The sequence below is a fragment of the Ovis aries genome, chromosome 4 (assembly GCF_016772045.2).
Source record: "Ovis aries strain OAR_USU_Benz2616 breed Rambouillet chromosome 4, ARS-UI_Ramb_v3.0, whole genome shotgun sequence".
Lineage (NCBI taxonomy): Eukaryota > Metazoa > Chordata > Mammalia > Artiodactyla > Bovidae > Ovis > Ovis aries.
Window position 1 is genome coordinate 96063240 of NC_056057.1, and position 22274 is coordinate 96085513.

The window sequence follows — 22274 nt, forward strand, 5'->3', positions numbered from 1 at the left end:
CTTGCCTGGAAAATCCCATGGACAGAGGAGCCCGGTAGGCTGCAGTCCATGGGGTCGCAAAGAGTCGGATACAGCTGAGCGACTTCACTTTCACTTTTCACTTTCATGCATCGGAGAAAGAAATGGCAACCCACTCCAGTGTTCTTGCCTGGAGAATCCCAGGGACGGGGGAGCCTGGTGGGCTGCCGTCTATGGGGTCGCACAGAGTCAGACACGACTGAAGTGACTTAGCAGCAGCAGCAGGGATGTAACTAATCACATACTGATATCCACTCCCCCAGGATACTTGCCATGTGAGTGATGGGTCAGTCCAGAATTCAAAGCAATCTTCAGATGCAGACTTTCACTGGTGAGTCTCATCAGACAGGGGTAGAACAGTATGACCAGACTGTCAATATATTTGACCATCCTTAAGCCACTATCTAAATCTCCTTGTGTTTTTCTTTTCTTTAAATGAGTTGTAATTTATATACAATTTTAAAATGTCAGCTTAAGTGTTCGGTTAGATGGCATTTGGAGTCACTCATGTAAGCGCTACCCAAAATAAATACTGTATACTTCCTTCATCTTGGAAAGTTCCCTCATTCCCACATCTAGTCAGTTTCCTCCAATCTACCAGACTTCTGGTTTCTATCACCACAGCTGAGTTTTGGCTGGTCTTTGAATTTATATAAAAAGAATCATCCAAGCATTCTTTTTGTGTGTCTTTTGTTCCAACATACTATTTTAGGAGTATGTCTGTGTTGTTGCTTGAATCAGCAATCTGTTCTTTTTTATTGCTGAGTAGTGATCCACTATACTAATAAAACACAATTTGTTTAGCCATCCTCCTACTGATGAACCTTTGGGTTGTTTCTAGTTTAGGGCTATCACAAAGCTGCAATCAAATTCTTGTACAGTCATTTTTTATGGTCAAAGATTTTCATTTTCTTAGCAGTAAAATCACTGGTCACAGGGTAGGCATATGTTTAACTTCATAAGAAACTGCCAAATCTTTTCTGAGGTTGCTGTACCATTCTACATTCCCATCTGCAATGAGTGACAGCTTCAGCAGCTCCATACACTGGATACTGGAGTAGGGTTGTTGATTTAGTACTGTCAGGCTTTGCTAGTTTAACCATTTTAGTGAATGTGAAAGATAGCTTACTGAAGTTTAAATCTTCATTTCCCTGATGACTAATAATATTGAGAACACTGCCATGTGCTTACTGGCTCTTTATATATATTCTTTAATGAAGTGTATGCCTTCAGGTCTTCTCAATATTCATGCTAACATAACTGCAAAATTCCTGCTACAACAAATGACCACAATTAGAGGCTTAAAATAACAAAAGTACAGTATCTTATAGTTAGTTCTACGGGCTAGAATTTCAACTTAGGTCCCACTGGGCTAAAATCATGTCAGCAGGCCTGCATCCATCTGATAAGCAAAATACATTCACCCCATCCCAAGATTCCCCCAAATCAACACATTACAGCATTAGCTCAAAGTCCAAAATCTCATTTAAATCTCACCCAACTCAAAGCACCAATCTTATTATCAAAAATCATAAGGGATGGGTGAGAAAGGGTATAATTTATCCTAAGGCAAAATTCCTATCTACCCATGGACATGCTAAACTTTAAAACAAGTTCCCTGCTCTGAAACACAAAGATGGGACCTGGCATAGCAGAACACACACAAACATTCCTATTCAAAAAGAGAAAATGGAAAGCTAAAAAAGAGTTACTGGCCCCAGACAATTCTGAAACCCATCCAGGCAAACAGGAACAGGGTTCAAGCCCTAAGCAGAATTCACTAGGCTCTCAGCTCTGCCCTATGGGCCTGCAGCTCTGCCCTCTGAGCCATCCTTCCTTGTTATAAGGGGCAGCCTGTGTTTAAAGCTGAGGAGTCTTACCAGCCTGTCTCCTGCCTGCAGAATTTTGGGGCTCTGAGAGCCCTCTTTCGCTTCATCTCTGGTCCTTTCAGTCCATGCTGGCAGTGTTTCTGCTGGTGTAAGGTTCTCAAGCACCTTGTGGGACTACCATATTTGTACAGACTCACTCCACTAGTCAAGAGGTTCCTCCACAGATCTTGCCTAGATAATCCCATCTCTATTTTCAGCTTCTGTTTAGATGCTGAGGGAATCTATGAGTCACACCCTTGATCTCTCAGAGTGGTCTGCGTGAGTGAATACACTGACCTCTTAATCTGAGGTTTGAGCAAAAGGCTATATAACAACTGATTTTTTCCTCTAGAGAATGCTTTCCAAACACACATCTCTTGATTTGAGCATCCTCTGCCATTTTCGTAGGCTGAGAATTTCCAAAATCAGCAACTCCTGCTTTATTTTTGTTGTGTTTTTGAGGTGTAATTGATCATACAACATTATATTAGTTTCAGGTGTACAATATAACAATTTGGTATTTATCAAGATCTCCTGGTTCACGTTTAACAGGTCTCCTCTCAATTTTTACTGTACTCTCAAATTTTACTAAATGACAAAAAGAGAAATCAAGCCACACCTCAATTCTGCTTGGAAATCTCAGTTAAATATCCAAATTCATGTTTGCAAGCCCCACTTTCCACCTAGGACAGGATACAATGCGACTAAGCTTCCTGCCACAATGTAACAAGGATCCCCGTCCTCCAGTTTCTATTAGTAATAGAAACTTCTTCCTCATTTTCTCCTGAGCCCTCACCAGCAGCACCTTCAATGTCCATATTTCTGTCAACAGTCTGTTCACAATGATACGTGATAAACATTTTCTCTATCCTGTAGCTCACTTCCTTCTTCGTCTAGAAGAGGCATTAATGGTCATATTTCTACTAACAGTTTGTTCAAGGCAGTGCAGAAATTTTCTATCATGCTCCCCAAACTCTGCCAGCACCCGCTCACTACCCAATTACAAAGCCACGTCCACATTCTTAGGTATTTGTTACAGCAGCACCCCACTTTCAGGTACCAAAGGCTCTTACTAGTTTTTTTTTCTTCCAGTTTTGAGACGTAATGTGACATATAACATTGTCTAACTTTAAAGTGTACAAACTACTGATCTGATACATTAATACACTGCAAAATCCAGTAGTTTTCAATTGTTGCTGTAACAAATTATCACAAACTTAAGAGGCTTAAGACAACATTCATTTCTTTACCTTGCAGTTCTGTAAGGTGAGGTCCAACACAGGCCTCAGTGGGCTAAAATCAAGGTATGAGCAAGAAGGCATTCCTTTCTGGGGGCTGTCGGGGTTCATCCATTTCCCTGCCTTTTCCAATTTCTAAGGTTACCCATATTTCCTTGGTTTGTGGTCCCCTTCCTCCATCTCCAAATCCAACGAAAACAATGCAGTTCTGTGGCCCTGCTTCCACCATCACATCCCTTTACTGAAGCTTTTCTTCCGCCTCTCCTACGTAAGGGCCCTTAGCCTTGTATTGGGCCCACTGGATAACCCAGGATACGCTCCCTATCTGCTGATTAGCAACTGGAATTCCCCTTTGCCACGGACCATACTGATGGGTCCTAGGAATTAGGACAGGGAGGCCTTGCAGGTGGAAGGTATATTATTCTGCCCACAACATCTACTAATCACTTCAAACAAACAAGAAGCAAACCACAATGCAAAGTGGCCTAACAGGAATCAGGTGGAAGTACTACCAGCTACAGGAAGGAACGAAAATCCTCAATCAACAGTTTATACTCTATTTTTAACTTTTCCACTATTCAGGGAGACTAGCAATCTCAGTGAAGATTTTTTTTTGTTTTTGTTTTTTATTTGTGCCACTTGTGGTGAGTTAACTAATCTTAGTTAACTAAGTACCCATTTTCAATCCCTTCTCTCAAGCTTGCCCCTTGGGCTATAAAAGCTAAATACTCACTTTCCTGGCCTCCTAACGTTAGTCATAACACAGTTGTGCCAAATGAAATCTAAAAATTGCCTTGGGAAAAGCTTTTGCATACCTGATGAAAGAGGCAGATGGTGCTGGCTCTCTCTGGCCCCCTTCCCGGTACCCCTCCCATCTTGAATGGTGCACTGCCAGTAATTCAGGCATCTATTTTGCAATAACGTGAGGATGTCCCAAAGAATTTAAGACATGTCAGCCCTGACACTGCTGAGCCACTGAAGCAACACCAGTTTCTCTGCCTATTTTATGTGTTACTATTTACATCTGGCTCTCTGTTCTTTTCAGCCGAAAGCTTTACTAATTGAAACTTCCACACAACTGCTGGTTAAGCGTAAGTCTCCTCCTACAAAATTTATTTTGCTATACAAATATCAGATTCCCTTGAATGAGTTGTAATTAATAACTATTAACAACTATTTTTCTACATAACATCTGTTAAATGTCTTAGGACTCTAAATTACACATTCTCATTCTAGAAAATTTGAAAATTATCAAAAGTTTAAAGAATATAAATAGCCACAATTCCAAACACCCAGAGGTAACTTACTGGTAATGAATCATTGTATTTTCAGCCATAAATTTTTATACATATACTTAGAATATTTTTAAGACCATAAGGAATATATAGACTTAAATCCAACTCTCATTCAGCACTGTACTGAGGAGTTTCCCATATCATTAAACATGTTTCAAAAATATATCCAAAAAATTAAAATATTTATCTCTGATTGTTTTCTGAGGATAATTTCATGGATATGGAATTACTGGATTAAAGGGATAAACCCTTTTAAACATTCAACAAATGCTGCCACAATGCTTTCTAGAAAAACTGAACCAATTCATTATTCTACCTCCTGTTTACAAGAAAATCAATATCCCTTACAAGTACTGACTGACTTATTTTTTTTGCCAATGTGATCGGCAAAAATACTGTAATTTTCCAAAATTTATACAGAACTCATAAACTCAGTGCAAAACAAAAAAAGATTTAAAATGGGCAGACATGAACAGACATTTTTCCAAAGAAGACATACAGATGGCCAACAAGTACATGAAAAGATGCTCTACTTCATCAGTTCTCAGGAGGATGTAAATCAAAACCACAATTAGATTATCACCTCACACCTATTAGAATGGTTATTAACAAAAACATAGAAATAGCAAGCATTGAGGACATGCAGAAAAGAGAACCCTCTGTACCGCTGGTGGGAATGTAAACTGGTACAGCCATTACGGAAAACAGTATGGAGATTCCTCAAAAAACTGAAAACAGAACTACCATATAGCAATTCTATTTCTGGGTATTCATCTGAAGAAAACAATAACACTAATTCAAAAAGATATATGCATTCCCATGCTCACTGCAGCATTACTTACAATTGCCAAGATATGGAAACAAGCTAAGTATCCATCAATAGATGAATGGATAAAGAAATTGAGGTACGTATGTGCACTGGAGTATTATTCAGCCATTAAAAGGAATGAAATCCTGCCATTTGTGACAATATGTATGGACCCTGAGAGCCTTATCTTAAGTGAAATAAATCAGACAGAGAGAGACAAATACCATACACTAGTTCTTATATGTGGAATTTAAATAAGTAAATAAATATACATATATAAAACCAAGGTCATAGATACAGAGAACAGGTTAGTGGATGCCAGAGGCAGGGACTAGGGGTGAAATAGGTGAGGGGCTTGGGTTTTGGGGGTTTGTTTGTTTTTTTTTTAGTTTAAATAATTTGAATTTAAAAACACAAAAAAATATTGTAACTCATTCTTGAATTTTTAATTTACATTTTTTGGTTACTAGTGAGAATGACTAAAGATATTTAGATTCTTTATATTAGTTATTTTATTAATTATCACATGGAGATAACTTTTGAAATATGAGTTTTTATATATTATAGATATTAGTCTTTTGTAATATTTTATTTCATAAAGCAACTATAATATAAAATTTTAAATTTTTAAATAATATTTTATTTCAGTGCATCATTTACTTTTTAGTTTTGTTTAATAACATATTATGATTCTAAATGTAATCAATCTATTAGCATTAGTCTTCATGACTTCTTTTTTTGCTTTATCAGACAGGGATGGTTTTCACAGGATGACAACCACATTTTAGAAAAGAATGCTCTTTGACATTATATTCTTTTTTAAATTCTTATTGGCTTTCTTACAGTCAACATGTAAAATTAATAGAAAAAGGACAAGAAATACTTCACTAAATATGTAAGTATCCCATCCCAGGTTTTAACTATTCACATACCTGCTTGTAACAATTATGACATCCTCAGAGATGGTAGCCATTTCTTTGATGGTAAGGTAGCACATTCTTCTCAATGTTTGCTAAAAAATTATTTACAAAAGGCAACAGGTTATTCATAAGGAAATGGTTTTTTAAACTGTTTGAAATGAGGACCCCAAATAGATATACTTACAAAATTATTCTTAAAAAGATTATCATCTACCCAAAAAGTCCTTTTAAAAATGTCTGGATGAAGGGACTTCTGTGGCATTCCAGTGGTTAAAACACCACGTTCCCATTGCTGGGGGCCTGGGTTTAATCCCTAGTCAGGTAACTAAGATCCTGCATGCTGCAGGGTGTGGCCACAAAAGAGAGAGACAGAGAAATGCCTAGATGAGAAAATGTTCAGAATTCCACTATTTCCTAAACACAAGTAACTGATTCACTAAGAGTGGAAAACATCTAGATGAAAATACAAACATTCAATTAATTATGGGTCTTTATACAGAAACACCCACACCGTGACTCTGACAGTGAGTCCAAAGACAGGTTTTTCAGAGAGCTAAAGGCTTACCCTAAAAAATATTTTTTCATTCTTTAAAAATATATACACAGACATGCAGACTCTGTGTTTTCCTCAGTTTAGCATATTTTTCCTTAAGGCATTTGTAGTTGTATAACTAACTTCTATTTTCAATTATCAAGATTTCTACATGGACACCTGGATCCAAAATCAGTGTTAAACTAACAATAATGAAGTTTTGCCCACTCTTTCTCCTCACCTGGATCTCCCATTTTATTTATAAACATTCATACTCAATACTAGAAGGAGTGGTTCCTCTCACCTGTCTTGCCTCCTTCTTTATCAAGTAACTTGATATGAGGAGTGAAACTCAAATACGTCAGACCCAGCTCAAGTCCGAGCTGCACAAAGGATCTGCTGGAGACTACTGAGCCCATGAAGGAACGGACAGAACAGAATGAGGACTTTCATGGTGATTAAACACAGAAAAAAGTCACTCCAGAAAGAGAAAGGCAGCATGGGGCAGATGAATGAGGCATACCACATCCGTCTGAAGCTACTATGAGAAGAAAGCAAAAAATGAGAATCAAAATTTCAGATAATTTTGTAATAAAAATCTACCATGAAGCAGAATAAAACTAGAGATATGAAAAAAGTAACTAAAGAACAAAAATTGAGGCTCAACACTGTTAGTCATTGGGGAAATGCAAGTTATAGCCACATTTCAGATCTCACCTCACACCTACCAAAATGGCTAAAACTTAAAAAGAGTGATAATCCAGTGTTGACAAAGATGTGTTTTTAACAAGTAAAATCTATGACCTAAACAAATACACAGAAATGCTGAATAAAATAGGAACAAAAAGATTTTAATATGAAGCCAAAGGCAAAGTGAAGGGACATTCACAGGTGGCAAAATGGAAAAATAAGTAACTCACAGCCACAGAAGCACAAGCTCAGGGTCTTGCATAGGATAAAGTATCTACAGTCCACAAACGATGGGATTCTAAAAGGTATATTCTTCAGGCACAGGGAAACTAGTCTAGGTAATAACTCAGAAATACAGCAAGGAGTGAAGAGTTTAAAAAAAAGTGGTAAACAGCAACAAGACAGTGTGATATTGGCAAAATATGGACAAATACATCAATGCAACAGAAGAGACAAACAAGAAATATACTCACATAAATACAGTCAACTGATCTTTGACAAAGAAGCAAAGGCAACACAATGAAGTGAAAACAGTCTCTTCAACAAATGGTGCCAGAACTGGATAGCCACCAGCCAAGAAGTTGAATCAGATGCAAACCTTACACTCTCTTCACAAAATTACCTCAAAATCAATCACAAACCTAAATGTAAAATGCAGAACAATAAAGTTCCTAGTAGAATACATAGAAGGAAACCTAGATGATGTTTATTTAGTATGGTGATGGCTTTTTCAATACAACCCCAAAGGCAAGATCCATGAAAGAAATAATTGATAGGTCAGCCTTTAATACAATTAAACACTTCTGCTCTGCAAAAGACAGTGTCAAAAGGATAAGAAGATAACACAGACTGGGAAAAGATTATCCAAAATACACCCAAAAAACCCTCTTTAGAGTCAAAATAAGAAAACATCATATTAAAATGGGCCAAAGACTTTAGCAGATAACTACACTTAAGAAGATAAAACAGATGGCAAATAAGTATATGCAAAGATGCTGAATGTTATATTCATCAGGGAAAGTTAAATTATTAATAAAACAAGGTATGACAACACTACTGACACAACGGTCAAAATCAGGAACACCAACACCACCAAATGCTGACGAGGATGGGGAGTCACAGGATCTCTCATTCACTGCTGGTGAATAAAACTCATACAGCCTCTTTGGAAGACAGTTTGACAGTTTCTTACAAAAACAAACATACATGTAACATGTGATCCAGCAATTGCTCACTCTGACATTTATTCACAGGAGTTGAAAACTTATGTCCACACAGAAACCTGACTTTATACCAGCTTTACTCATAATTGGGGCTTCCCTGGTGGCTCAGAGGTTAAAGCGTCTGCCTCCAATATGGGAGACCTGGGTTCGATCCCTGGGTCAGGAAGATCCCCTGGAGAAGGAAATGGCAACCCACTCCAGTATTCTTGCCTGGAGAAGCCCATGGATGGAGGAGCCTGGTAGGCTACAGTCCACGGGGCCGCAAAGAGCCTCAGACACGACTGAGCGACTTCACCTTACCTATTCATAATTGCCAAAATTGGAAGTAATCAAGATGTCCTTTTAGTAGGTGAATGGATAAACTATGGGACATCCAAACAACAGAAAGTGATTCAGCGCTAAAAGGAAATGAGCTAGCAAGCCATGAAAAAATAAAAAGGAAACTTAAATACATATTACTAAGTAAAAGAAACCAATATGAAAATGCTACATGCTGTTATGATTCCAATTATATGATAAATAGCTAAGAAAAGAGAAGTGAAAGGCAAACGAGAAAGGGAAAGATAAACACAACTGAATGTACAGTTTCAGAGAATAACAAGGAGACCTTCTTAAGTGAACAATGCAAAGAAATAGAAGAAAAACAACAGAATGGGGAACACTAGAGACCACTTCAAGAAAATTGGAGATACCAAGGGAACATTTCATGTAAAGATGGCCACAATAAAAGAGAAACGGCAAGGACCTAACAAAAGCAAAAGAGATTAAGAAGAGGTGCCAAGAACACACAGAAGAACTATACAAAAAAGGACTTAATAACCTGGATAGCCATGATGGTGTGGTCACTCATCTAGAGCCAGATATTCTGGATTGTAAAGTCAAGTGGGCCTTAGAAGTGCTACTATGAACTAAGCTAGTAGAGGTAACAGAATTCCAGCTTAGCTATTTCAAATTTTAAAAGATGCTGCTGCTAAAGTGTTGCACACAATAGGACAGCAAATATGGAAAGTTCAACAATGGCAACGGGACTGGAAAAGGTAGGTTTCATTCTGATACCAAAGAAGGGCAATGCCAAAGAACGTTCAAACTACAACACAATTGCGCTTATTTCACATGTTAGCATGTAATGCTCAAAAATCCTCCAAGCTAGGTTTGAAAACTATGTGAACCAAGAACTTTCAGTTGTACAAGCTGAATTTAGAAAAGGCAGAGGAACCAGGGATCTAATTGCTAACATCCACTGGATCATAGAAAAAAGGAATTCCAGAAAAACATCTGCTTCTGCTTCACTGACTATGCTAAAGCCTTCGACTATGTGGATCACAGCAAACCATGGAAAATTCCTAAAGAGATGGGAATACCAGACCACCTTAGTCTCCTGAGAAATGTGCATGCAGGTCAAGAACAACAGTTAGAACCAGACATGGAACAACTGACTGGTTCCAATGGGGAAATGAGTATGTCAAGGCTGTATTTTGTCACCCTGCTTATTTAACTTATATGCAAAGCTGTTGTTGTTCAGTCACTCAGTCATGTCCATGTCCAAGGTCAGAGAAATCACAGTAAGATGGTAGGTGCTGGAGTGGCTATGAGATACCCCATGTCCAAGGGCAAAGGAGAAGGCCCAGCAAGACGGTAGGAGGGGCGAATCTGCGTTTAGAATCAAACCCCATTCCCTACAGAGATGCTCAGGAGGCTCAAACAAACCTTGTGTGCACCAGGGCCCAGGGACGCAACAGAGACTGAGACAGAACTGTGTTTGAGCATCTCCTCCAATAGGAGGTATGGGTCGTCGGTGGACTGCCGCAGGAAGAGGGGCTCTGGGTGCAGCAGACTTGGGTATAGCATAAGCCCTCTCGGAGGAGGTAGCCATTAACCCCACCACAGAGCTGCCAGAACTTACACAGGACTAGGAAATAGACTCTTGGAGGGCACAACAGAACCTTGTGCACCAGGACCCAGGAGAAAAGAGCAGTGACCCCGCAGGAGACTGTCCAGACTTGCCTGTGGGTGTCTGTGAGTCTCTGGTGGAGGCATGGGTCGGTGGTGGCCTGCTGCAGGGCTGGGGGCACTAAGTGCAGCAGTACACGCCTGGGATCTCTCAAGGGAGGTCACCATTATCTTCATTACCTGCACCATAGTTTGGCCCCAAGTAAATAGCAGGGAGGGAACACAGCTCCACCCACCAATGGAAAACTGGATTAAAGATTTACTGAGCATGGCCCCCTCAGTCAGTCTCCCCCATCAGGAAGCTTCCATAAGCCTCTCATCCTTCTCCATCAGACGGCAGACAGACTGAAAACCACAATCAGAGAAAACTAACTAATCTAATCACATGGACCACAGCCTTCTCTAACTCAATGAAACTATGAGCCATGACACGTAGGGCCACCCAAGACGGACGGGTCATGGTGGAGAGTTCTGACAAAATCTGGTCCACTGGAGAAGGGAATGACAAACCACTTCAGTATTCTTGCCTTGAGAACCCCATGAACAGTATGAAAAAGCAAAAAGACAGGACACTGAAAGATGAACTTCCCAGGTCTGGAGAAATAAGTCCAGAAAGAATGAAGAGATAGAGCCAAAGCAAAAACAACACCAAGCTGTGGATATGACTGGCGATGGAAGCAAGGTCCAATGCTGTAAAGAGCAATATTGCATAGGAATCTGGAATGTTAGGTCCATGAATCAAGGCAAATTGGAAGTGATCAAACAGGAGATGGCAAGAGTGAACATCGACATTTTAGGACTCAGCGAACTAAAATGGACTGGAATGGGTGAATTTAACTCAGATGACCATTATATCTACTACTGTGGGCAAGAATCCCTTAGGAGAAATGGAGTAGCCATCATAGTCAACAAGAGAGTCCGAAATGCAGTATTTGGATGCAACCTCAAAAACGAAAGAATGATCTCTCTTCGTTTCCAAGGCAAACCATTCAATATCATGGTAATCCAAGTCCATGTCCCAACCAGTAATGCTGAAGCAGCTGAAGCTGAACAGTTATAAGAAGACCTACAAGACCTTCTAGAACTAACACTCAAAAAAAGATGTCTTTTTCATTATAGGGGACTGGAATGCACAAAAATGGGAAGAAACACCTGGAGTAACAGGCAAATTTGGCCTTGGAGTATAGAATGAATCAGGGCAAAGGTTAATAGTCTTGCCAAGAGAACGCATTGGTCATAGCAAACACTCTCTTCCAACAACACGAGAACATTCTACACCTGGACATCACCAGATGGTCAACACTGAAATCAGACTGACTATATTCTTTGCAGCCAAAGATGCAGAAGCTCTATAAAGTGAGCAAAAAGAAAAAAGACTGGGAGCTGACTGTGCCTCAGATTATGAACTCCTTATTGCTAAATTCAGACTTAAATTGAAGAAAGTAGGGAAAACTACTAGACCATTCAGGTATGACCTAAATCAAACCCTAACAATTATACAGTGGAAGTAAGAAATAGATTCTAGAGACTAAATCTGACAGACAGAGTGCCTGATAAACTATGGACGGAGGTTCATGACATTATACAAGAGACAGGGAGCAAGACCATCTCCAAGAAAAAGAAAAGCAAAAAAAGCAAAATGGCTGTCTGAATAGGCCTTACAAATAGCTGTGAAAAGAAGAGAAGCCAAAAGCAAAGAAGAAAAGGAAAGATAAACCCATTGGAATGCAGAGTTCCAAGAACAGCAAGGAAAGACAAGAAAGCCTTCCTCAGTGATCAATGCAAAGAAATAAAGGAAAACAGCAGAATGGGAAAGACTAAAGACCTCTTCAAGAAAATCAGAGATATCAAGGGAACATTTCACACAAAGATGGGCTCAATAAAGGACAGAAATGGTATGGACCTAACAGAAACAAGATATTAAGAAGAGGTGGCAAGAATACACAGGAGAACTATACAAAAAGATCTTCATGACCCAGATAATCACGATGGTATAATCACTCACCTAGAGCCAGACATCCTGGAATGTGAAGTCAAGTGAGCCTTAGGAAGCATCAATACGAACAAAGCTAGTGGAGGTGATGGAATTCCAGTTGAGCTATTTCAAATCCTAAAAGATGCTGCTGTGAAAGTGCTGCACTCAATATGCCAGCAAGTTTGGAAAACTCAGCAGTGGCCACAGGACTGGAAAAGGTTAGTTTTCATTCTAATCCCAAAGAAAGGCAATGCCAAAGAATGCTCAAACTACTTCACAATTGCACTCACCTCACACGCTAGCAAAATAATGCTCTAAATTCTCCAAGCCAGGCTTCAGCAATACATGAACCATGAACTTCCAGATGTTCAAGCTGGTTTTAGAAAAGGCAGAGGAACCAGAGATCAAATTGTCAACATCTCCTGGATTATCAAAAGAGCAAGAGAGTTCCAGAAAAAATCTGTTTCTCCTTTATTGACTATGCCAAAGGCCTTTACTGTGTGGATCACAATAAACTGTGGAAAATTCTTCAAGAGATGGGAATACCAAACCACCTGACCTGTCTCCTGAGAAATCTGTATGGAGGTTTAGAAGCAACAGCTAGAACTGGACATGGAACAACAGACTGGTTCTAAATAGGAAAAGGAGTACATCAAGGCTGTATATTGTCACCCTACTTATTTAACTTACATTCAGAGTACATCTTGAGAAACACTCGGTTGGATGAAGCACAAGCTGGAATCAAGATTTCCAAGAGAAATATCAATAACCTCAGATATGCAGATGATACCACCCTTATGGCAGAAAGCAAAGAAGAACTAAAGAGCATCTCGATGAAGGTGAAAGAGGAGAGTGAAGAAGTTGGCTTAAAGCTCAACACTCAGAAAACAAAAGATCATGGCATCCGGTCCCATCACTTCACAGCAAATAGGAGAAACAGTGGAAACAGCAGCAGACTTTATTTTGGGGGGTTCCAAAATCACTGCAGATGGTGACTGCAGCCATGAAATTAAAAGATGCTTACTGCTTGGAAGAAAAGTTATGACCAACCTAGACAGCATATTAAAAAGCAGAGACATCACTTTGCCAATAAAGGTCCATCTAGTCAAGGCTATGTTTTCTCCAGTAGTCATGTATGGATATAAGAGTTGGACTCTAAAGAAAGCTAAGCAGCAAAGAATTGATGTTTTTGAACTGTGGTGTTGGAGAAGACTCTTGAGAGTCCCTTCGACTGCAAGGAGATTCAACCAGTCAATCCCAAAGGAAATCAGTCCTCAATATTCATTGGAAGGACTGATGTTGAAGCTGAAACTCTAATACTTTGGCCACCTGATGTGAAGAGCTGACTCGTTTGAAAAGACCCTGCTAGCATGTGAAATAAGTGCAATTGTGTGGTAGTTTAAACATTCTTTGGCATTGCCCTTCTTTGGGATTGGAATGTAAACTGATCTTTTCCAGTCCTGTGGCCACTGCTGAGTTTTCCATATTTGTTGGCATATTGAGTGCAGCACTTTAACAGCATCATCTTTTAGGATTTGAAATCGCTAAGCTGGAATTTCATCATGTCCACTAGCTTTGTTCATAGTGATGCTTCCTAAGGCCCAGTTGACTTCACACTCTAAGATGTCAGGCTCTAGGTAAGTGATCACACCATCGTGGCTATCTGGGTCACTAAGATCTTTTTTGTATAGTTCTTCTGTGTATTCTGCTGAGCACATCATGCGAAATGCTGGGCTGGATGAATCGTAAGCTGCAATCAAGAATGCTGGGAGAAATATCAACAACTTCGGATATGCAGATGATACCATTTTAATTGTGGAAAGCAAAGAGGAACTAAAGAGCCTCTTGATGAGGGTGAAAGAGGAAAGCGAAAAAGCTGGCTTAAAACTCAACATTCGAAAACCTAAGAATATGGCATCTGGTTCTATCACTTCATGGCAAATAGATGGGGAAACCATGGTAGATTTTATTTTATTGGTCTCCAGAATTACTGTGGACAGTTACTGTAACCACAAAACTAAAAAATAAAAATAAAAAACTTGTTCCTTGAAAGAAAAGCTATGACAAACTTAGTGTGTTAAAAAGCAGAGACCTCGCTCTGCAGAAACAGTTTCATATATTCAAAGCTATGGTTTTTCCAGTAGTCATGTATAGATGTGAGAGTAGGACCATAAAGAAGGCTGAGCACCAAAAAATTGATGCTTCCAAACTGTGGTGCCGGAGAAGACTCTTCAGAGTCTCTTTGATAGCATGGAGATCAAACCAGTCAATCCTAAAGGAAATCAACCCTAAAATTTCACTGGAAGGACTGATGCTGAAGCTGAAGCTCCAATACTTAGGCCACCTGATATAAAGAGCCAACTCTCTGGAAAAGACCCTGATGCTATACAGGAGCAGAGGGGATGACAGAGGATGATATGGTTGGATGGCATCACCAACTCAATGGATATGGGTTTGAACAAACTCGGGGAGATAGTGAAGCACAGGAAGCCTGGCATGCTGAAGTCCATGGGGTTGCAGAGTTGGAGATGACTAAGCTGCTGAACAACTAACAACCCCTAATCTGAGACCTGTAATCTGCCCCAAGGAAATGAACTAGTATAAGCATTGGTTTTTCTTCATATCATAATCCTGGAATTTTTGTTAGTCTAATATCTAGAAAACTACTGTGTGGGATACACACACACACACACACACACTTTTTTCTAGGCATTTTTGGTAGCAGGGAAAATCTAGCCCCTTCATCACGGCTAGAGACAGAACAGACATGTGCTTTTTTTTTTTTTTTTTTTTTAAGTCTTATGGCTTGCAGGATCTTAGTTCCCCAACCAGGGATTAAACTTGCACCCTCAGTCATGAAAACACAAAATACTAACCACTGGACCACCAAAGGATTCCAAGAAATGTATTATTAATATCAAAAACATATGGTGAATCAAGTTACTTTTTAAAAAGTATGTATTTATTTGGCTGCTCTGGGTCGTCACTGCTGCACATGGGCTTTCTCCAGGTACGGGCAGCAGGGCCTACTCTCCAGGTGCAGTGCACCACCTTCTCATCTTGGTGGTTCCTCTTGTTGTGGAGCAGGGGCTCTAAGGCATGCAGGCTTCAGCAGTTGCAGCAAGTAGGCTTAGTTTCCACACAGCATGTAGGAACTTCCTGGACCAGGGATCGGAACCCATGTCCCCTGCATTGGTAGGTAGATTCTTAACCATTGGACCACCAGGGAAGACCTAGCCAGTTACTCTTTTATTATTGATTTCCAACATTAATCCAAGGTAATGAGAACACAAGATACATGATTTCATTCATTTGGAATTTGTTTTGTCTTATTTTATGGCTCAGTGTACAGTCAATTTCTGTAAATGTTGTGTTATTCATTTACATTTAATGCAATAATGATATATTTGGGTCTATATCTACCATCTTATATACTTTCTGTTTGTTCTGCTTGACCTTTTACAACACCAAAGTGAAAAAAGAAGTATCAACAGATTCTACAAACCCTTAAAAGAATAAGAAAACATTAAGAACAGTTTTAGCCAGTGAAGTTCAACAATGTAAACAAAATGGAGAAATTCCTTGAAAGACACAAACTACCAGAGGTCACTCAAGAAGAAAAATAATCGGAATAATACCATCTGTTTCCTTTTAAAATTATCAAAAACCTTACCACAGTGCGGATGCTTTCAATAGCAAATTCCGACAAACATTTCAGGAAAAATTAATAATGATTCTATAGGACTTCCCTGGTGGCCCAGCCAGTGTTTAGGAGTCCGCCTGCCAATGCAGAGGATGCGGGTTCAGTCTCTGGTCTGGGAAGATTCCACGTGCCTTGGGCAACTAAGTCTGTAAGCCACAACTACTGAAGCCGAGTGCTGCAACTACTGAAGCATCTTCACCTGGAGCCTGTGCTCCACAACAAGAGAAGCCACTGCAATGAGAAGGCTGTGCACTGCACCAAGAAGGCTGTGCACTGCACTGAGGAGTAATCCCTGCTTACCACAACTAGAGAAAGCCTGAGCACAGCAATGAAGACCCAGTGCAACCAAAAATAAACAAATAAATATATAGAGAGAAAAGAATAATGATTCTACAAAACTCTGCAAGAGGAGAAGAGGAAGTAATACTTATCAATTCATTTTATGAAGCCAGCATTACCCAAATACCAAATCCAAACAAAAACATAAGAAAAAATTACAGGTAAATATTATTTCACGACCACATACTCAAAATTAATTTCAAATTTTGAGTTTTAACAGAAAACAAAGATTTTATATTTTCCAGGAAAACAAATAAATGCATCTTACCATATTAATAAACTAAAAAGAAAGACCATAATTAATTCAATAGATACAGAAAAAACATTTGACAAAATTCAACACCCATCTACAAAAACAAAAACAAACAAACAAACAAAAAACCCTCCTAGCAAACTAAGAAGAGAAAATGACTTCCTCAACCTGAAAAACTTAGGGGCTTCCCAGGTAGTGCAGTGGTAAAGAATCTGCCTGCCAAAGCAGGAGATGCAGGAGACGTGGGTTTGATCCCCTGGTTTGGGAAGGTCTCTTGGAGGAGGAAATGAAAACCTGCTCCAGTATTCTTGCCTGGAAAATTCCATGGATAGAAGAGCCTGGTGGGTTACAGTCCATGAAGTCGCAAAGAATCAGACGAGACTGAGCAACTAAGCACACACACACGGAAAACTTAAGTGCTAGCATCAATTTAATGCTGAAAGATTAAACACCTTCCCTCCAAGATCAGGAGCAAAACAAGGATATCCTCTACCACCACTTCCATTTCATACTGTATCACAGTGCAAGAAGATATTACGGTAAGAAAAACAAATAAAACTCATTCAGACTGAAAAAAGTAAATCCTAAGGAATCTCCCAAAATACTGCTAGAAGGAATAAATTTAACAAAATCACAGGAACAGATCAATATACAAAAAATCTATTTAATTTCTATAGAGTACCTAAAACAATACAAATGCAATAGTATAAAAACATTAACTACTTCAGGGATAAATTTCACAAAATATGTTTAAGATTTTTGTGCTGAAAGCTATAACACTGCTGACAGAAATTAGAGACTTGTATAAAGGGAAATATATACCATGGCTATGGAATAGAAAACTCAATAATGTAATGTGAATTCTCCTCAAACTGATCTTTTTGTAAAATTTTATTGAAATAGTTTAGCAAAGTGATCTTTAGAGTCAATGCAATCACCATCAACATTCTAGCAGGTTTTGTTTTTTTTTTTTAACATAAGTAGATAAGCTGATTCTGGTGGCTCAGACAATAAAGTCTGCCTGCAATGCAGGAGACCCAGATTCAACCCCTGAGTCACGAAGATCCCTTGGAGAAGGAAACGGCTACTCACTCCAGTATTCTTGCCTGGAAAAATCCCATGGACAGAGGAGGCTGGCAGGCTACCGTCCATGGGGTCACAAAGAGTTGGAAATGACTGAGTGGCTTTCACATACGTATACAAAGCTGATTTAAAATGAATATAGGAATGCAAAGAACTTACAAGAGCCAAAACAATTATTTAAAAGAAACTGACTGATGGCCAAGAGGCACATGGAAAGTTGCTCAACAGCATTAATTATTAGAGAAATGCAAATCAAAACTACAATGAGGTATCACCTCACATCAATCAGAATGGCCATCATCAAAAAACCTACAAACAATAAACACTGGAGAAAGTGAAAATGAAGTCTTGGGACCCCATGGACTGTAGCCTACCAGGCTTCTCCGTCCATTAGATTCTCCAGGCAAGAATACTGGAGCAGGTTGCCATTTCCTTCTCTAGGGGATCCTCCCGAACCAGGGATCGAACCCGGGTCTCCTGCATTGCAGGCAGACGCTTTAGACGCTTTACCTTCTGAGCCACCAGGGAAGCCCCAAAATGCTGAAGAGGATGTGGATCAAGGGGAACCTTCTTGCACTGTTGGTAGGAATGTAAATTTATATAGCCACTACAGACAACAGTATACAGGTTTCTTTAAAAACTAAAAATAGAACTACCATATGACCCAGCAATCCCACTACTGGACATACACCCAAAGAAAACCATAACTGGAAAAGACATGTATCCCAATGTTCACAGCAGCACTATTTACAACAGCTAGGATATGGAAGTAATCTAGATGTCCATCCACAGGTAAATGGATAAAGAAGATGTGGTGTATACATACACACACACACACACACACACACACACACACACACACCCGCAGTGGAATACTACTCAGTCATAAAAAAGAATGAATTTGAGTAAGTCCCAGTGAGATGAATGAACCCAGAGCCTGTTTATACAGAGTGAAGTCAGTCAGAAAGAGAAAAACAAATAGCATATATTAATGCATAAAATGCATTGATGCTTTTGAACTGTGGTGTTGGAGAAGACTCTTGAGAGTCCCTTGGACTGCAAGGAGATCCAACCAGTCCATCCTAAAGTAGATCAGTCCTGGGTGTTCACTGGAATGAATTAATGCTTTTGAAATGTGGTGTTGGAGAAGACTCTTAAGAGTCCCTTGGACTGCAAGGAGATCCAACCAATCCATCTTAAAAGAGATCAGTCCTAGATGTTCATTGGAAGGACTGATGTTGAAGCTGAAACTCCAATACTTTGGCCACCTGATGTGAAGAGCTGACTCATTGGAAAGGACTCTGATGCTGGGAAAGACTGAGTGCAGGAGGAGAAGGGGACGACAGAGGGTAAGATGGTTGGATGACATCACTGACTCAATGGACATGGGTTTGGGTGGACTCCAGGAGTTGTGGATGGACAGGGAGGCCTGGTGTGCTGCAGTTCATGGGGTTGCAAAGAGTTGGACACAACTGAGCAACTGAATTGACTGAACTGAATGCATATAGATAGAATATAGAGAAATGGTATCAATGAACCTATTTGCAGAGAAGGAATGGAGACACAGATGTAGGAAAGCAGCTTGTGGACACAGTGGGGGAAGGGGAAGTGGGACGAATGGAGAAAGTAGCATAGACATATATACATTACCATGTGTAAAATAGATAGCTGGTAAGAAAGGGGATCCAACCAGTCCATTCTGAAGGAGATCAGCCCTGGGATTTCTTTGGAAGGAATGATGCTAAAGCTGAAACTCCAGTACTTTGGCCACCTCATGTGAAGAGTTGACTCATTGGAAAAGACTGTGATGGTGGGAGGGATTGGGGGCAGGAGGAGAAGGGGAAGACAGAGGATGAGATGGCTGGATGGCATCACTGACTCGATGGACATGAGTCTGAGTGAACTCCGAGAGTTGGTGATGGAGAGGGAGGCCTGGCGTGCTGCGATTCATGGGGTCGCAAAGAGTCAGACATGACTGAGTGACTGAACTGAACTGAAGAAGTTGCTCTGTAACACATGGAATCCAGCCAGGCATTCTGTGATGATCTAGAGGGGTAAGATGGGAGGAGGGGAGGGAGGCTCAAGAGGGAGGTGATATAGATGTAAATTATAGGGGATCTGCATTGTTGTATGGCAGAAACCATCATAACATCATAAAGCAATTTTCTTCCAATTAAAAATAAATTTTAAAAAGTTAAGTTAAAAAATTTTGAAAAAGAAAAAATAATAAAATAGGAAAACATGCACTACCTGATTTAAAATGAACTATAAAGCTACAGTAGGACTTCACTGGAGAAGGCAATGGCAGCCCACTCCAGTACTCTTGCCTGGAAAATCCCATGGTCGGAGGAACCTGGTAGGCTGCAGTCCATGGGGTCGCCAAGAGTCGGGCATGACTGAGCGACGTCCCTTTCACTTTTCACTTTCATGCATTGGAGAAGGAAATGGCAACCCACTCCAGTGTTCTTGCCTGGAGAATCCCAGGGACAGGGGAGCGTAGTGGGCTGCCATCTATGGGGTCGCACAGAGTTGGACACGACTGAAGCGACTTAGCAGCAGAAGCAGCAGGACTTCATTGGTGGCTCAGTGGATAAGAATCTGCCTGCCAGAGCAGGGCACACAGGTTTGATCCCTAATCCAGGAAGATTCCATATGCCTCGGAGAAACTATGCTCATGAGCCACAACTACTGAAGCCCATGCTCTGGAGCCCAAGAGCCACAACTACTGAGCCCACGTGCTACAACTACTGAAGCCTGTGCACTCCAGGGTCCATGAGCCACAGCTACTGAGCCTATGTGCCACAACTACTGAAGCCCGTGTGTCCTAGAGCTGTGTTCCACGAGAGGAAGCCACCACAATAAGAAGCCCATGCAGCACAGTGAAGAGTAGCCCCCACCTGCCACGACTAGAGAAAGTTCGCATAGAGCAATAAAGACCCAGTGCAGCCAAAAATAAAGAAATGAATAAAATTATTATTTTTTTAAGCAACAGTAATAGTATGATTCTGGAATAAGAACAGACATATAGGAAAAAAAAAAAAAAAGGAAAGTGCCAGTGTAACACAATCATTATTATTCTTCCTCATCCTTCTTCCTTCATATTGATAAGCAATTATTCCAGTAGAACTTGTTAAGAAAAAGAGAGGAGGAGGAAATGGAGGACGGGGTGAAGGAAGAGGAAGGAGATGAAAAGAAATTCAACCTTCACTTCATATCATGTGTAAAAATTAACTCAAAATGATCACACAGCAATTTTAAGACACAAAACTACATAATACCTAAGAAAAAAGCATAGCAGAAAATCTCTGTGACTTTGGGTTACACAAAGATTTCTACAATACACATCAAAAGCACAATCCATAACAGCAAGAAGAAAAACCTGATAAATCGGACTTCATCAAAATTTAAAACTTCTGTTCTTTTAAAGGTTAAGAAAATGAAAAATAAGATATAGGCTGGGAGAAAATATTTGGAAAACATCTGATAAAGGACTTGTATCCAGAATACAGAAAGACCTTTCAAAATTCAACAGAAAGAAAATATATAACCAAATTATTAAAAATGAGCAAAAGATATGATCAGATCCTTCATCATAGAAGATATATGAACGTGAAAGTGAAGTTGCTCAGTCGTGTCCAACTCTTTGTGACCCCATGGACTGTAGCCTGCCAGACTCCTCTGTCTATATGATTTTCTAGGCAAGAATACTGGAGTGGGTAGCCAACCACACCCTTCTCCAGGAGATCTTCCCCATCCAGGGATCAAACACCCACTTCCTGCATTGCAGGCAGACTCTTTACTATATGAGCCACCAGGGAAGCCTCTACACCTACCATATGACCCAGTAATTCCACTCCTAGGTATTTACCCAAGAGAAATAAAAACTATGTTTAAAAACTTATACATGAATGTTTATAGCAACGTTATTCCTAGCCATCAAAAAATGGTGACAAACCAAATATTCTATAGCTGGTGCAAAAATAAACAAACTGAGGTACATCTATACAACAAATACCACAATGAAATAAAAAGGAATCAACAAACAAAAACATGGACAAATCTTAAATGAGTTATGCTAAGTGCCTGAAAAGGAGATTCAAAAAGCTTCATACATATGATGAAGTATGATATTCAAAGTATAATATCATTCTTATGACTTCCTGGAAAGCAAAACTATAAGGAAAGAAAAGAGATTACTGGTTTCCTAGGCCTGAGGATGGTAGGAATAAATCATATAATAGAAAACTTTTTGGAGTAATGGAAATATTCGAAATCTTGATTAATACTACTGTATAAATTTGCCAAAACTCATAAAACTATACCCTAAAAAGGGTGGATTTTACTATTTGTAAAGTATATTTTTAAAAAATGCAGTAGTG

The 22274-nt window shown here is 39.6% G+C and overlaps 1 protein-coding gene across 4 annotated transcripts in view; it reads right to left on the reverse strand.

Annotated features, from left to right (window-relative positions):
• Positions 1-22274, reverse strand: part of COPG2 (COPI coat complex subunit gamma 2) — a 163228-nt gene that overhangs the window by 133979 nt on the left and 6975 nt on the right. For 2 of the 4 annotated variants that reach the window (XM_015095386.4, XM_042248839.2), the window contains one exon: positions 6160-6239. In XM_015095386.4, the coding sequence (XP_014950872.3) occupies positions 6160-6239 (80 nt within the window). Of the gene's footprint in view, positions 1-290; positions 3368-6159; positions 6240-22274 lie in introns of those variants that run through there. The other 2 variants (XM_060414835.1, XM_060414836.1) reach the window with 2 other exon arrangements.